Source organism: Zosterops lateralis (genome assembly GCF_965231275.1).
Source record: "Zosterops lateralis genome assembly, chromosome: 18".
In the NCBI taxonomy this organism is placed as follows: Eukaryota; Metazoa; Chordata; class Aves; order Passeriformes; family Zosteropidae; genus Zosterops; species Zosterops lateralis.
In genome coordinates this window covers 9,167,158-9,184,089 of record NC_139778.1, presented here as the reverse complement: position 1 = coordinate 9,184,089, position 16,932 = coordinate 9,167,158, and the positions used below count along the sequence as shown (strand labels likewise).

General features: G+C 39.9%; 1 protein-coding gene across 1 annotated transcript in view; it reads left to right on the top strand.

Moving 5' to 3' along the window:
- PRKCA (protein kinase C alpha) overlaps positions 1–16,932 on the top strand; it is a 146,452-nt gene that overhangs the window by 43,789 nt on the left and 85,731 nt on the right. Inside the window, exon 3 of the mRNA XM_083874842.1 lies at positions 14,336–14,418. Within this exon, the coding sequence (XP_083730968.1) occupies positions 14,336–14,418 (83 nt within the window). The remainder of the gene's footprint in view (positions 1–14,335; positions 14,419–16,932) is intronic.

The window sequence follows — 16,932 nt, the reverse complement described above, 5'->3', positions numbered from 1 at the left end:
ATTAAAGTATTAAAAAATCCCAAAAAGCTCAGAGATTTGCATATTCCTTTAATGGGTTATTTTGAGCTTCCATTGAAGCAGATACACTTTCAGCAGATTGACTTAAATGCCAGTTGGGTAATAGAGCAAAAAGAAAAACTATAATCTTTTTCTTTGGAGCAGAGAGTCATTTAAAGCTGAAATATGACTAATTACCACAACTGAACTTGTGATACCCCTTGCACTTGTTAATAGACTTACTGCCTTAATGTCTGTGTGAATGGATGTAAAACCTGAACAAAGAAAAAAGCCCTTTTTGTATTTTTATGACACAAATACAATCTTTTGTTGTCCCTCACAAAGAAATAAATAAATACATGAAATTCCAGTTTACACCACGCAGCAGTAGTTTAAAAGAAAAGTTTATAATTTTTGTGGCTTTTCTACAAAAGCTTAACATAACTGAAATAGTTTAAATTGTTTCAAAAAACTCTGTTTTGCAGAAATGGGAATGAGGTTCTATTATGCAGCAGGGAAATGAACCATGAATTCCTGATTACAGCAATACCTGGCATTACTATTATTAGTTGTAGTGTCAGCTGTTGCTTAGCAGAAGTATGTCCAAGAAGAAAATGTAAAAAAAAAAAAAAAAAAAAAACCTTTTAATTCTGCAGCTGAACCTTGAGGAAGTGCAGAGAAGGAAGCAAATCTGAAGGCATGGAAAGGAAGGAACTGGGCTCTGTCCTCAGCAGGGTCATTGCGAGTCGTCAGCGTTGCACGTTTTAAAAATAATAGGACAGATTCTTTCTGCTTATTGTATTTTGTTACTCACCTTCAGTTCATTCCAAATTCTGAGTCATTTCATGAATCTGTTTTTAACAAGTTTTTAGCCAGTCAGTGAGTTTCAGAAAAATGTATCCATTGGGTTTCCAGGTGGAAATCCTCATCCAACTATAACTCAGGCAGCCTAGAGTGTAACAATTAGTTAAACAATTAATACAAAGTCCAACCTTTGGCCCCTGGGGTAGATAATGTTAAAATAAAGGGCAAGCAGATGGCTGGGGAAATGGGGCTAAACCCCAGAGAGGAATTTCCCTGTGTGATTTCTGCTGTGGAGGTGCTGAGCTTTTGGTGAAGGCTCTGGTATCCTTCCATAACCCAGGTCAGCTTCTCCAAACTGGAAGTCCTGCCCTGGAGCTGCAGTTGAGGCACTTCCCTGGCTGATTTCCTGCTCACCAATCCTTTCCTGGGCAGTAAATTGGAATATTTTGCTGCATCAGCACAAAAGCAGTGCTGATGTGCCCAGAAGGGAATGCTTGGATGAGAAAATGCCTTTGTGCCCACTCATCCAGGAGTGTCTGCAAAAAGAAGGGTCTGGTCCAGGGCAGGAATGAGCATGGAAATGTTTCCTTCAGCAGAGCTGCTGCTTTGTGCCCATGTGAAGCAACTGTGGAACTACAGCCTAACACTCCTTCTTCAGCAGGGTTTAACAGGCTAAGGTTGTTTTTAGCTTGTTTTTACCTTGTTTTTAGCTTGTTTTCTGCCCGTCAAGCACAGTCAGTCTGTGTCACAGGAGGATTCTTGCTGCACTGCAGCTCTGGGCTTTGGGTGCCGTAGCTTTGCCCTCCAGTTTGAAGGGATGTTTTCACCCATACTGGTAAAGAAATTGATTTTCTAAAGAAGCTTTCTATGGAAAGAATCTGGCTGGAGTCTTCAGTGACCTCTCACATTCTCTCCCTCTTTCCTGGCCATTTGCCTAAGACAGTTCAGTCCCTTTTGAAGCCTCATTCTCCACTGATTTTAGGAATTACATATTTGCAAATTAATCCTGACGGCTTTAAAGCCAAGTTCAGCTACACTGAAAATCCACAGTGCATCCAGGTATTAATGGAAGTTCGAGCTCTTCTCTTGTAGTTTGCTGAAGTGTGAAACTATTCTGTGTGTTGGATGCACTTGTCCAAACTTTGGAGCCTGAAATTACTTGTACATTCATTATACCCCTTCAGCATAATTCATGCAGAATTCATCTGTTTGCATGCCACTTGGAGTCTCCTGGAATTTGTAATTTTCCATCTGCATCTCTAACAGTGTCACATTGTTTATGGAGAGAACATGCAGTTTTCTATAAATCACTTGCTTTCATACAGTTTTACTGCATTATTTTACTCAATTTGTGAAGGATTTCAGCACCCTGCAGTGTGCAGCATTACAAGGCATAAAGTGATTGAAAATAAAGACTATTTTTGGCTGAAATAATGGAATATTCACCATCAGAAATATGAAACTGCATTTAAGTGTGGGTGAGATATAATGAATGAGAGCTGCATTATATAAAAGGGGATTACTCAGGCTATTAATTATAAGGACTTAAACTCAAATCTTGCAAGGGGAAAAAGTGGCTTTTTAATCTTGCTCCAAACTAGCTATGGAATGATCTCTGTTTCCAAACTGAGGTCTGGGGAGAAACATTGCCAAGTAGAGGCACTGTTCTGTTAGAACTTGGACATTCAACATTGAATATTGAATTCAACATTGAGTTCTGTGATTTAGGAAGCAAGAGGTGTGAAAACATAGATAGGAGCTCTGAGGAAACTGCTGGAAGGGGTGGCTTTCCCCAGGCTCCCTGTCCAATAAACCTGGAGGTTTTGTCCTGCTTTCAGTTTTCTTCTCTTCCCATGATCACTGCCCAGGTTTTAGAGCCCAGCAAAGAAACCTTGTCCCCCTGCAGTGCTTTAATTTTGGTCTCTGTGTCATTGCTCAGTGGGCTCCTGGGAGCTGCTCACCAGTGCTGCTTACACATGTCCTTTGCCACGATTATTTGTGTTTTCTGGCCTTTGTGGTGGTGTCCTTGCACACATGGGCACAGCTCTGCCTCCAGAGGGGTCTGGCTATGTGGCACCTGGCTGGTGCTGCCCTGCAGGGCCATGTCTGTGTGCTCTGTGTCACTCGCTGACTGCTCCCAGATGTCACTTTGGGGCTGTGTGCCAGAACAAGTGCCTGGCTTCTCTTGCTTGTTTTTTTTTCTTTTTTTTTTTCTCTTCCTTCCCCTGACTCACTGAAGTCTAGCAGAGTGCTGCAGTTAAGCAGAGAGTCCAGCATTACATTTCTGACGTGTTTAATTTTTCCTGCGAAAAATAAAATAGGCCCCTTCTAACTTATCCTCAGGCCTAGTGAGATGATTTATTTATATGATACCTCTAGCAATGGCATCACTTAAAATGGATACATCCAGTAGTACTTTTATTAGTTCTGGAATAATATGACATTTCAGGCACCCACAAATGTATTATGGAGACTTTGTTTTTAATTATGTTAAATGCATATTGTAAAAAAAATGCATTGCTTTGTTGCACTGTAAGTAGGAAGGGGGAGAGCTAGTGAGGGGAAATAGTTATTATTCAGGTCAGACAAACTTTAAAGTCCAAAAGCAAGTGGTTTCAGCCGTTTCTTTTTTATTAATAAAGTTGTTACATTTTTAAACTCCCATGAAAAATAGAAGGATTTCTTATTCTGTCAGTAGTCAGTGCTTCTAAAAACTGTCAACCTGAAGCTCAAACTTTGACTCTGGTGTTCCTTAGCAAGTTACAGGTTTGATGTTCAGATTCTGATGTTCACAGACTGCTTTAATTTTTTTCAGTCGCCTTTATGCCTTTATGACCTGACTTCTAAAGTGCCAATGCCATGCAGTAAAGCCTTGACTAAAACCACTCTGCAAAGACAGTAATGACAGAAATTGATTTGTTTCACTTTTTGCTCGGTAGACCCTTAATGCATGTTCTGTGCTGAGTGAGAATGAGTTGAAATCTCATCTTTCTTCTTCTTCTTTTTTTTTTTTTTATTTTGTTTTGGTTTGAGTCACAGCTTACTGAATTCCAGGCCCTTACTGCTGCTTGAAAATTCTTGGCCTGTTGGAAGCAATATTCTGGGATGAATGTCAGCTAATTTATCACTGACATTCATGCCTCGTTTTTCATTTGTGCTAATATATTGCTTTTAGTAAATACATGGGAGAGGGAATGGTGTTTACCTTTCCGTATCATGAGAATACTACTCAGTCTATCTGACAGAAACTAAGAAATGCTGTTTATATTGCTGCTCCAGTGAGCCAGGGAGGACTGCACAAATATGTCATGAGCATGCAGTGGAAAATGCTTTTATACAATTTTCACAGTCAGGGTTTTATATGCTTAGTAACAAGAATAACCGTGATTGTTTCTAAGAATTAAGGGCTCAAACACAGACTAAATTCTGGGGAGCATTTTGAGATAATTATCGGGTTCTTGGAGTGTTGTCTCTGCTTAGAAATGCTTTGAAATCCTTGTCAACGAGGTGGAGAAAGTGAAGAAATCATCTCAGTTCTTTGGTGTAATCATGCCAGAAGGGTTGAGTTTCAACATTGATACAGGTTTTTATCACATGGATACTTTCCCTGGTGTAAATCTGGGCTGCTCTGGTGGTCCTGCAGTTCTGTTTTTGTGCTGTGTATCGAGCTAACATGGGGAACTGCTCCAGCTCAAACCTAACACAGCCAAGAACAATGGGCTGTGTACGTGTTTGAACATGGAAACAAGCAGGCAGGGCCACTGGTTCTGACAGCAATGTGCCATATGTCAAATTAAAGTGGTCACTTCAGCAGGGCTGAGGAAATCATCGCTGTCAGCTCTGCCTGCTGAGGATGTGCTGCCCCAGGAGTTCAAAGGGCTGAGCTTGGCCAGCACTGCCCAGGCTGGGGGAGCTCAGGAGGGCTTTGCCTGCTGCTGGGTTCAGGCTGATGGGCACAGTCTGGTCAAGTGTTCCCAATTCAGCGCCAAATGGACCTTTAAAAATTCCAGGGAATATAAAGAGAATATTCACAAGAGCCTGTAGTGAATGGGCAAGGGGCAGTGGCTTCAAACTGATGGAAGATTTAGATTAGAGATGAGGAAAAGTCCTTCCCTGTGAGGATGGGGAGGCACAGGGTGCCCAGAGGAGCTGTGGCTGCCCCTGGATCCCTGGGAGTGTCCCAGGCCAGGCTAGACAGGGCTGGGAGCACCCTGGGACAGTGACAACTGTCTCTGCCCTTGGCACGGGATGGGACAAGATGATTTTAAAGTCTCTTCCAACCCAAACCAGTCTATGGTTCTGTGATTGTACCTGGTGAAAAATTCCACTGACTGTTGCCATAGGGTTTTCTTGCTGGAAACCTCCCATCTCAGCTCCTTCTTTGTTTTGAATTTTCTTTTTCATTAAATGGTTTATGGCAAATATAAATAATTTGTTCATAATTAAATGACATGTTTCCATGGTTTCATATTTTGTTATTTATGTACTGCCAACCTCTGAGCCTACAGGTACTTCTTATAAATATCACTTTTGCTATTGGAATGAATTACTGTAGCTTATGTCTTGTAGTCAACCATGTAATTTTGATAACTACCAAACCTACAAAATTCATCTGCTTATTATGAGTAAATAATATACCCACCAAACATACTATGGAAAAGTAATCTGAGAGTGAATATTCTTAATCTTTAATCAATTTCCCAATGTGCATGTTGTCTCGTGTGTTGTCTTACATTGACAACAAATTCCTAACTAATTAGTCTAATGTGGAGTTTACACTTTTTGTGTATGTTGTTTTTCTTCCTGAGGAGTTGCAGTTTCTTGGAGATGAAATGTTTGCAGTGACTGATGGGAGCAGAAAAGCCATATTGAAGTTTCTAGCAGATGACCCTGTAATAAGATGTATGTAATTGGATAAGACTTGCAACAAATATTGGGCATCTGTTGGGTAACATGGAAATAATGAAGAGAAACAGGAACTGGAAAAATCTTTAATTAACAAAACCTCTTCAATTTCTTCATATGATACTACTGCTGAAAGAGAATGGGTGGGTAGTATTAAAAACTAGCCTGAATTCTTTGAGAAAAGTGTCTAAAGGAATTATTAGCTGGTTTTATTAGTAACCAGGAATTATCAGTTGGTTTTATTAGTAACTCTTATGTGCAAAAGGGGCTGAACTTGATTTTTTTCCTCCATATCGTTTGAAAATTTCAGCCGTGTCTTTCAAACCTTTCTGCTTTAAAGTGGTTTTCTCTATTCGAGACACACTTTTGGTAGGTTTAGACAGGCAGAGGATAATTGCTGGCAAAACAAACCAAAATAATGTGTGTTTTCTTGGAAAGGAATGTGTGGAGGCCTCAGGGCAGGAGGCAGGAGGCTGCTGGCTCTGTGTGAGGTTGTGGTCATCCAAAAACCTGGAGAGGAGGTGAGAGGCTCGTTTCCATAGAGCAACACAAGTTGCTGCTGTGTGACATCTTCTGACATTATCCCCCCCCCTCCTTTGCACCTTCCAGTGGATCAGTTCACATCTGAAGTCATCTGGTGATAAATCTGTCACCTTGAAGCCTCTCAACTCTCCCCATACAAATCTCCAGTCAGGATTGTCTCCTAACAGGTATTGCAGGAAGTTTATTTCTTGTGGTTCAGTGCTTAGAGTATGGCTCTGTTCATATTTTGAACAGCTTGTTCAGTGTCATCCTCACTTCTTGCTGTCCTGAAGAAAAATAAACATTATTTGGCAATAATGGAAATTAGTGTGTGGCTTGTGTTTGCTGGCAAGGGAGGTTCATTAATTTTGTGTAGCATGTTATAGGGTTTCTCAAACACAACTGAAAGCCTAAATTCAAAATATCCCCAAATAATTTAATGCTCAGCTCTTGGCATTCAGCTCTGGCATTTCACTTATTGTATTGGTGTCCTTACAAATCATACTCACAGGAAATATTTTGGTTTATGAAACATTTGGTTTGTTTTGCTTGGTATCATTAAATTGCAAAGTAAGATGCTGGGAAAAACAAGCCATGAGGTTGCTACTGAAGAAGTTGTGGTAAAACCTCACAGCTGTACGAGTGTGCTTTCCTAATTCCATCAGTTTTCCATGCTTGGAGCTGCCAGGGGGTTCACCCATTCCTTGGAGCTGCCTTCAATTGACTGTGGGGGTGATTCAATGGAAGGTGAAAGATGAAGAGGTCACCTGAGCCTTTCAGAAGTTTGTGTTCTGTGCATTCCCTGGAGTGAACAGTGCTGTGTTCAGCTGGGCTAGGAGCTCTGGACAGCTCTGGACAGCTGGTCCTGAGCTCAGGGGCTGGAAGCAGAACTGGGAGAAGGCACCGTGGGATAGCGGCTGCTCTTGTAAGAGCAAAGCCATTGCACTTGGTTCTAGAGATGATTTAGAGCACTTGCCCTTGGTTCTAGAGATGATTTACTCACTGAGCAGCTTATTTTTCACGCTGCACGATGCGATTGTGGGAGATTCTCTTGCAGCAGAGGCTGCCGCCGTGATTTTCTAAAAGCGTTTTGCTTGCTGGCTGTGTCTGGAATTCCAGCTGTATTACAGAACAAAATGCAACCCAACAGCTGCATTCTGGAGGGTTGGATTCATCTCATATCCCATCATTTTATACAGCATTAAAATAAGTACAGCCTGTGCTACTTCCTCCTGCTCCCCCTCCCAGGCCTTGGGTTTTGTGCTGGGTGATGCCTCAAACTGAAGGAGCTGCTCTGTTTAAGATATCCCATATCTGCAATTGAGGTCACTGCTGAAAAAGCTGAAAAATCTGAAGAAGGACTGCTCAGTGCTCACAGGAAGCAGTTCTGGGCTCTCCTATTGTGTTAGCTCTTTAATTGGAAGAGCTGTGCTGTTCTTCACTGCTGTGCCTGTGCTCAGCTCCAGAGCAGATGAGAGCAGCACCCAGAGGGGCTTTGTGGCAGCAAAAGGCACAGTAACAGCAGCAGCTTCTTCAACTGAAGTGAATTCAAACTGCAGAAGTGATAGAAAAACTCTGTGATTGTGGGTCACCTTTTTTGTTGGTACAAGTTCTCAAAATAGCTATTTCAGCACCTGGTTTGATAGATGGTTTCTGGGTTATTATTCATTTATAAAATGGGACACCTCAAAGGAGGGAGATTAATGGTTTTGTGAAATTTTAGCAAGGGCTTTACATAGAAACAGTGTTCCCTGTCTCAGAAAGTATATAATTACCAAGTAGATTGAAACAGTGCTGAATATTTCATATTACATCAAATCCTCTAATATTTTGAAACTGTTCCTCAGTTTTGCAAATATTGTGCTGCAGTTTCAGTAGAATGAACTATATCAATGAACTGTACCTTCTTTTTCCTGTCATGGAAGGCAGAAATGACAAATCTGGTATTTTGTGTGTCTGAATATAGTATTCAGACAGATCTGAATATATTATGTGAGGTATTTTACTAAATCCAAACAGCTTCAGAAGCGTGTTAGGTATACATTTCTAATTTAAAATGTGCAGGTGTATATTTATCATTTTATCCCACGGTGCCGCCAGGTCTGCCAAAGTTGTTTGGGGAAATGTAAATGCATATGCATTCCCTGCCAGGCACACAGCCTGTATTTGCACACTGTTGTGGAGCTTGCAAAGCCAGCTCACCAGAGACATCCATCTGTTTTCTACTTAGTGTAAAGGAGTTAATGACCTGAGTAGTTAAGACTGTCCAGACGATCTGTATAATCCTTTCACACAAATAGGAGATTGTTGCAGTTAACCGTTGCTTTCTGTCAAATTAAAAAAAAAAAATAAAATAATAAAAATAAATTAAACAGCAGAGTTTACGGTAGTCTCATTTCTGTCCTCCACACGAGTTTTTTTAGTCTAATTGAATTTGACCAAGCAGAAAATCTGTTGCGAGGTGAGAGGTATGAACTTGAGATTAGGCAGAGCAGTTATTAGCAGGTAGATGTGGAGCTTTAAAAATAGGAATCAGCCCTAATTTATCAATATTGATTTCATGTTTTTTCTGTACCTTGCCCCCAGGGCAGGTTTTTGAGAAGGTAGTTTGAGTTTTGGAGCAACCATAACAAAAATGAAGGTAACCCAGGAGCCAGGGAATGTGCAGCACCACACAGATTAGTGCTGTGAAGGTGCTGTGTGACCTTGTGGGCTCACGAAAGAGCTTTAGGAAGCTTAAGAACAGGTTAAGGTGATGGGCAGAGATGTTGTTTTTCTTCTTCACTATCTTAGCTTGCAACAGACTGTGTCTCACTGGGCTCCAGGCTGCTTTGGTCAGAAAAGAGTGGGAAATGCCAAGTGGAAAGATTGCATAAAGCAGTTGTAAGTGTTAGCCTGGCTACACTCCTGAGACAGCACTTCCTTCTAGGTGGGGTGAAGCACTGGCACAAAAGCAAGCTGGTGTAATATAAATTATATATGTTGGGAAAGTTAGGGTAATTTAGTTTTGAGAAATTCTCAGTGGGTTCAGTACATCGGTAGCAGTCAAAGATAGGGCTGCTTTATAATCTACAGCCTTGTTTATATTTAATGTAAAAGGGATTTTCATTATGTTTTTACAAGTTATAATATGTTCAGAAGACAAAAAAGACAAATATTGGTCCATCCTATATCTTAATTGCTACTCTTCTTGTCTATGTATTCCTAGTAAACTTATTTAAATAGTACTTATTTAAACAGCAAATGTAGTTGGTATTTAATTGATCTGTCTATTTTAAAGTACTACCCTATTTCTGTTTATTGTAATTGCTATATTTAATCTAGAGGACGATCTAACACGTGCCATGTGCCACATTCATTCATTCACTCATTCATTCATTCATTCATTCCTTGCTTGGTGTTGTGAGAAAACACAGGCCAGCCACTGATATGGGCCCCTGGGGGGTGTTCTGTGGTCTCAGTGAGAATGCAAAGCATATGAAACAGCACCATAGCAATGACTAGCCCTGCTCCAAACTCCTGCAGAGACTCTGAAGTGCTCTAGAACCCCCTGAGAGTAACCCAGAGATGGTTTTGTTTCTATTGAACTTCTGTGGTAACTCCTTATTCAGGAGTAACCTATAAGGTAACTCCTTATTCAGGTAACTCCTGGTTCAGGATCAGTTCTTATTTAAAAGCCCCGAAGAAGGAACCCAACAACAGATATTTAGTGTGCACAGAGTTATTTCCCTCTTGCTATCCACGAGATCTCCAATGCTGCTCCTTTGGAAGAATCAATGTTTGAAACCTGGAAAGAAATTCTGGGCCTGGTGTTGCGGGGCACCCAATAATACCATGACAGTGGAGTCACAGCTTTGGGGTTGGTTTAGATAGGAAAATATGTGATTTCTGCACTGGTTAAAATGTTACCCATTCGTCCTTTGAGTTTGGACAATAGTCTTGGCTGTTGGTCAGTGGGAAAGGTTGGACTTGATGGTTTTGGTGCTCTTTTCCGACCTTAATAATTGTATGATTACAAAAATGAGTCAAAGATGACGTGAAAAACCTCACTGATTTCTCTCTAGATGACAACTGGCAGTTCAGCTGGACTCTGGCAAATACATTCTCTCCACCCTTGAGGTTTGCAGCTTAACTTGTACTGAATAAATAAATACTGTGGTGTAGTAGAGCTATTTATATCTAGTGGAAAGGCTCACCTACTCTGTTCTTTTTCTTCCACAAGTGGGAGTTTACAAGTGATTTAAAAAAAAACCAAATCTCTTGACCTTTTCTAATAGTTCTCAATTGCGAAGCATGTGACTTTTGTCTTGATATTTTTCCCCCCTTGTTCTTTGTGGTTGTGGAGCTCTTCAGACATATGGCTGAGTGATGTGTGGGCTCAGCAATGGCTTCTCTTCTTTATAGATCAGCTAATAGAGAAGATTGCTTCTATTTCTGTTATTTATGATGGCAGTACTTCACTTTGGTCTCATCCATCTGTGTCATATATGAAACCATTAGTAGCAGTATTTTTTAGCAGAGAACTCTCACCCGACACTCCTTTTACTCCATATAATTTGGAATAAAGCTGAAAATTTACAGTGGAGCCTTATAACTCTGAGTGACTACAATATATGTATGTACTAAGGATAACAACATGTTTTTTCTCAGTGCTGTGCCTGGACAGAACAGGGTTGGGTAGAATTAATTGCCCTCCACTACGTACCATAAATCCCACAAGCTGTGGGATTTCAGATTGTTTCCTCTGGGAATGCACTGAGAGTTCCTTCCCAGTTTCTTCCTTGTTTTTGTGCTGCCCAGTTGGCATTTTCTGCTCTCTGGAAGGGCAGGGAGCAGCCTGGGAGATGCCACATGCCCACAGAGTTAGTCTGGCTTTGCAGCACAAGGCCTGTTTTGTTCTCTGCATCTCTCCCTGTTCCCCTCCCTGGGCTGAAGGGAGCCTTTGGATCCAGCAAGTCCAGAGTTGGTAGAGGATGGAAGCTCACAGTCAGATTCTATATATACACCACAGATCAAAATCACGCTGTCAAAACATGAAAATACCTCAATAATTTTCTTTTTAATTTTAGCTGTCAGCCTCGAGATGCCACTTTGCTCTCGAGCTACTCTGCGTAATGTGTGCCAGCTCGCTTCAGCTCATGGTAGAGTGTAAAGGAACAAATTTCCTGGCAGCCTCTGCAAAGCAGTGTAATACAACTTTCATTACATGAAGGTGGTGAACATAATGTGACTTCTTAACAGCTGCAGCAAGTGATGTGAAGCTCTTAACATCTTTTCAAAACAAGTAACAAGTGAGAGGTTATTTTTTGTCTCTATTCCTAAAAAAAACCCAATAAAATGACAGGTTATTTTAAGAAGATGACACTTTGTTTGCACTTAGCTGAACTAAGTAAATTTTTACATGAGTTCTCCAGATCTCTGTGTTGCTCTGTGAAATAAAGAAAACACTAAAAACAAATGCTGAAATACACTCCAGTGGCTGGATTTCAGCATGAAAATTTGGATATGAAATTATGGCTGTCAGATGGATTTCAGTTGACACTTTTTCCCTTTGGATTTATGCTTGTTGCATTGTTTATTTCTGTGTCAAACTGTTTGGTTCTCACTGGAGTGTTCTCCAAAGGTGAGACATGTCTGATGCTTTTGGATCACCTATTAAGGAACCAAGCTCTTTGGAGATAAGTCACCCATTACAAATAGGAAATAAAAAAAAAAATAAAAAAAATCAAGGCTGGCCATGCTGAGTTGCCCACATCAACAGTCTGTTATTAGGCTGGACACAGATTCAGTTTTGAGAGTTCAGTAACCAACACTGATCATCAAAGCTTTAGCATGCAGCTCTGAGGTGCAGCCCCAAGTCCAAAAGGACAAATCCTCTGTGGTTTGCTTACTCTGGCAGCTGAATTGTCCTTTCCATTGCAGTGTGAGCATCATTTACAGGGAAGTTCACAGCTAAAGTTCACAGGCTGGAGCAAACAGTGGCACTCTTCTTCCCACGTCTTTATCTCGGTGCTTAAATCATATTAAAAACAAGGTTGATGTTGTCTTTGGTTGAATGAATTCCTTCACACGCTCTCAGAGGCTGTCAGCTCACAGATAGGACGTGCCTGTGGTGGTTCAGAACTTCTGCCCAAAATAGATGGCCAGATATGCAGTTTTTCTTACACACATTGCTGAATAAAGGCAGAGCTGGAGCAGCCACTCCAAGGTCCTAATTGGAATGGCAGGCATTGGTGAACAGCTCCATTCTACAGATTTCCAGATATTCCCATAATATTTCTCAGATCTTTTGCATTGATTATCACATTATGTTTTGCAACTTTTACAAAAGTAATTAGTTAACTTCTTTACTTTCTGAAGGATATACCAAGATTTTTTTTTTTTTTTTTTTGGCATGTGGTTTAATCCCGCAAACACAAATCAGTCTATTGTCCTTGAGACTGGAAGATCTGGAACCAAAAATATAATCTGAAAGTAAAACATGACTCAGCTGCAAGTAATACGAATGGTAATTGCCACTTAGTGATCTTTCAGTTGGTAGAAAACAAACCATCAAAATGATAATTGCAGGATTCACTGGGATTTAGGTTGATTAACAAACTAGACAACCAAGTGGGCAGCAGCCTCTGAGCCAGAGCTCTGGCTCAAGTGGAGTCGGCAGAGCTAATCTGGAATCAGTGGAGCAAAACCCGCTTTATTCCCTTTGCCCAAAGAATAAACATATGCCACGTCGGAAATAGAACAGTTGGAAACAATTTCTGCACGGGATATTGCTGAAAAATAGCTGGGAGAGAGAGAGAGAGAAGGGTGATTAGACTTCTTTAAAGGCAGACTTAGGGGTGGGAATGAGGCCAAGCCTGGCATTAATGGGGTCGTGGCTGTGTCTGCAGTGACCTGCAGCTGCACCTGGTCACAGCTGTCTTCACTGTTTTATTAATGAAATAAATTAATTTGTGTTTTAAATGGGATAGAGAAGTGTTAAAGTTGCCTCATGCAATCAGCTCTTTAGAACAATTTAGATAATTTAATATGTTTTCCCCTGAAGTTGAGGAAACTCAATGTTTGCAGTTGTTAAGTAATTCAAATCTATTGTATTCTTGAGATTTGGGAAATAGTGTATTTTTATGAGTTGGAAATGCAAAATTGCAAGTATACAGAGAATGCGTTGCCTATAAACAAGCTGTGAAATGCTTTAAAATCATTTTGTTATATAGTCTCCTGACTCACTGATGGCACGGAGTTTATTACAAGGCCTTTTCTATCTCAAATTTTGATTGTCTGTTCTGTTGAAATGTGGACTAATTCCAAAATAGTTTAGTATCATGAAAGAACCCGTAGTAGGGGTGAAAAACTGGAATACTAATTCTTAAAGTAAGCACCCTCAAGTTAATTGTTCTTTTGATGTGGTTTGGAGGGGTCTGTGTGTCCTATGCTGTGTGACAACCTATGGCCTTAATCCCATGGCAGGAGGGTTTTTATCTCAGAAAGAAAAAGTTCTTTGAGATCATTCATAAATTTTAAATGGGTTTCGCATTGCAATCAGAAGTTAATTTTCTTTTCCCATTATCTTCTGCCATTCTGCGCTATGAGAACACTTTGTTCTCTACAACAGCCTCACTCAGAGAGAGCTCTGGTCCCTCACAGAAATAATTAACTAGGAAAGACTTTGGGTTTTTGTAGAGACCTTCCCCAGGAGTGCAGGGGAACAAATCCCACAGCCAAGGATGGGTTTCATTCCCTTCACATTCCTCACTTCTGCCTCCTGGATGCACATTGACAGTTCCTGTGACAGAGAAGGATTTAGATTCAGGAAATGTGGTTTTCTAGAACTGCTCATCCCACACTGTGTTTGAACACTGTGAGCTGTCTCCACAGCATTAAAAATTTATCATTGTTTAGAGTCTCTTGGTTTTTAGATGTGAATGCTTATCTCCTCTTTAATCACAGTGTTTGCTTGATGTCTCCTGTCTTTATTTCACACGGTGCTTTGCTTTCTTTCGTTGACTTACAGGTGAAATAATAAAGTTTTGTTTTATATTTGTTACAAAATAAAAAAAAGGAACGTCACCACCAACCCTTCTAACTGTCATTCCCCCTTTTTTGCCAGTTTGCTGTTTTGTGGTTCATAAGAGGTGCCATGAGTTCGTTACCTTCTCCTGTCCTGGGGCTGACAAGGGACCCGACACTGATGTGAGTACATTGACATTTCAGACACTGCTTTCCACAGATCTATGTTGTTACACACATGGGAGTGGATTACAAACAGGATCAATGGGCTCTTCATGACACATAATTGAGTCCAAGTGGGTTTTAACAGTTGTGAAGTGAGCATTTATGGACTGAAAAATCGAGTTTTGGTAAGAGAAGGAAGCTTGAGTGTGTGGCCAAGAACAATATCCTCAGAACATGACAACCCTGAGGCGTTCACCCAGCCATGAATCAGCATTTTATTTCCTTTGCTTCATGTTGGATGTATTTAATGTTAACAATTCCCAGAAAGGCTGAAGCTTTTTCTTAGCTTTCTTTGCATCCATCTTATCTCAAAGTGTATCTTTTGAGCTGTCTCTGGTCCTTGTCTCACTGCGCACAAGGATCTGCAGCTCCAGTTAAATAACAATTTAATCTTGAGCCAGCTGGCTTATTGGGTTTTTTTATTTTATTTTCATGTTTGAGCTAGTCTAGCAGTCTGGATACTCCCATTCCACCCTGCTCTGTCAGTACTTCTGTAGCATTTTTGGTCCACAACCAGTTTTTCCTCTCGACACATCTGCCTGCGTGGTGAGACACATGTGCAGGATCTTTGTGTCACCCTGCTGAAATAATAAACTGATCTCATTTGTTCACATAAAAATAACATTTCTTTGGGTTTTATAAATCCCACTTTACAGTGAAGTAATTTAACATCTGCTTATGGGAACAATGCATTCCAAGTGTTCTTTGTCTGAATGGCCCTGTTTTGTTTCTTATCACATATTCATGCTCTAGATTGTAGGCTATTATCTCCTCTGATAAAATGCACCAGAAGAATTTTCCTGCTAGGTTTTAATGAGCTCCTCATGAATTGTTTCAATATGCCAGCCAGGAGGTCAGTGAACAATATATGGGCAGAAGCTACAAGGGGTCTTGGAAAATTTCAGATATTAAAAAGTTCTCTCATTTTTTAAATTTAAATATGGGGAAATGTTGAAGAACTGAGAAGAATTTTTAAAACTTCAATTTTTAAACATTTTACATAATTTATATTTAGGTGCAGAAGAAAGATGCTAAAGTTAGGAGTGTAATTACCCTATTCAGTATCTCATGTTCAGCTGATACAGACTTTACTAATAAAACACTCATTAGGCAAGAGCAAGAAACCAAAATTATTCTTCATACCTTTGCTTTTCTGAAAATTTCTGATTTCTTTAAGCTTTGCAGTGGGACAGCTGGCTCTGTACACGAAGTTTAACTGCTAAAGCAGGTTTTGGAATTTGGGAATTGTGTATTTGAAGTGCCTTGAGCTCCAGAGGCTGAAACTCAGGTCAGCCCTGTGTGGGTGATGTTCCCATCCCTGATCTGTCTGGAGGTTGTTGATGGCAAAGCCCCCATTAGGCCCAAAGGGGCCACAATTTCAGCAAAAGTCTGAACAATTAAAGAATATCTGCTGAATTCCTCATTCTCTGAATATATTCATAGCTACGACAGGGATTTGTAGGTATGAACTATATACTTACATTTTGTAATCAGAAAATGATTTCTGATTGACTTTAGTCAGTCCTAAAAGCACAAGGAGAGTCACCCAAATCTGTTTTTAGTTTAGGGCTCAGTTGTGATGTAGGATATCAGTGGAAGCTATTCTTGACTGAGAATTTCAGCGGTGACACTCACAAGTTGCTCTGCTGTTTCTGTGATGAATGATTTGGCTCTTAAAAGTGTTCTTGATTATTTATTTTTTATAAGAAGGCTCTTTGGGGTTGTTCACCTGTAGTTCAGAAATGAGAACACACATTTGTGTGTGAGACCATTTAATTTTACTGAGCATCTTTTCATGGTGACAGAATCTGTGACAGGTTGTTAATGGTCTCCAATATTGCTGACTGCATTTCGTGATTTGGGTTTTTGGCCTTGGTGATTAAATAAATCAGCCTAATGCCTCATTTCTGTATTTGGGTTACCAAATGATCACTTTCAATATTTACACAGCAGCAGGAGCTCAAAAAACAGTTTGAAGATTAAAAGCAATCAGAAAATAAATATGTTTTAATAAAACTGTGCTACATTAGTGGGTACTATTACACAAAGAGGATTGTAGAATATTATACTTTAATTTACTGAAATGTTTGACTATAATTTCAACCCTTTTACAATTCAACAACTTGCTCTTGTCCCAATTGCTACAAGCTTTGTTCTGAAATGTGGTGTGCTATAAAGCTTATCATAACATTGAGGAGATTTTTAAATATTAAAACATCCTTTTCTAAATTACTTTGTGCAGGTGCACAATTAATTTGTGTACTCAAATGCTCCAGTGTAACCTTTCCATTAATTGTAATGCTGTCATTAATAAAATTAATTTTCCAGAGCAATAATTATAATCATTATAATTATTATATAATAACAATTGTTGTGTATCAGAATAATGTTAAATTATGGTGCCCTGTACTTTTAATATAAATGAGGCAGTCCTTGCAAAAAGGCCTTAATAAAGGTGAATGTAAAAGAGGA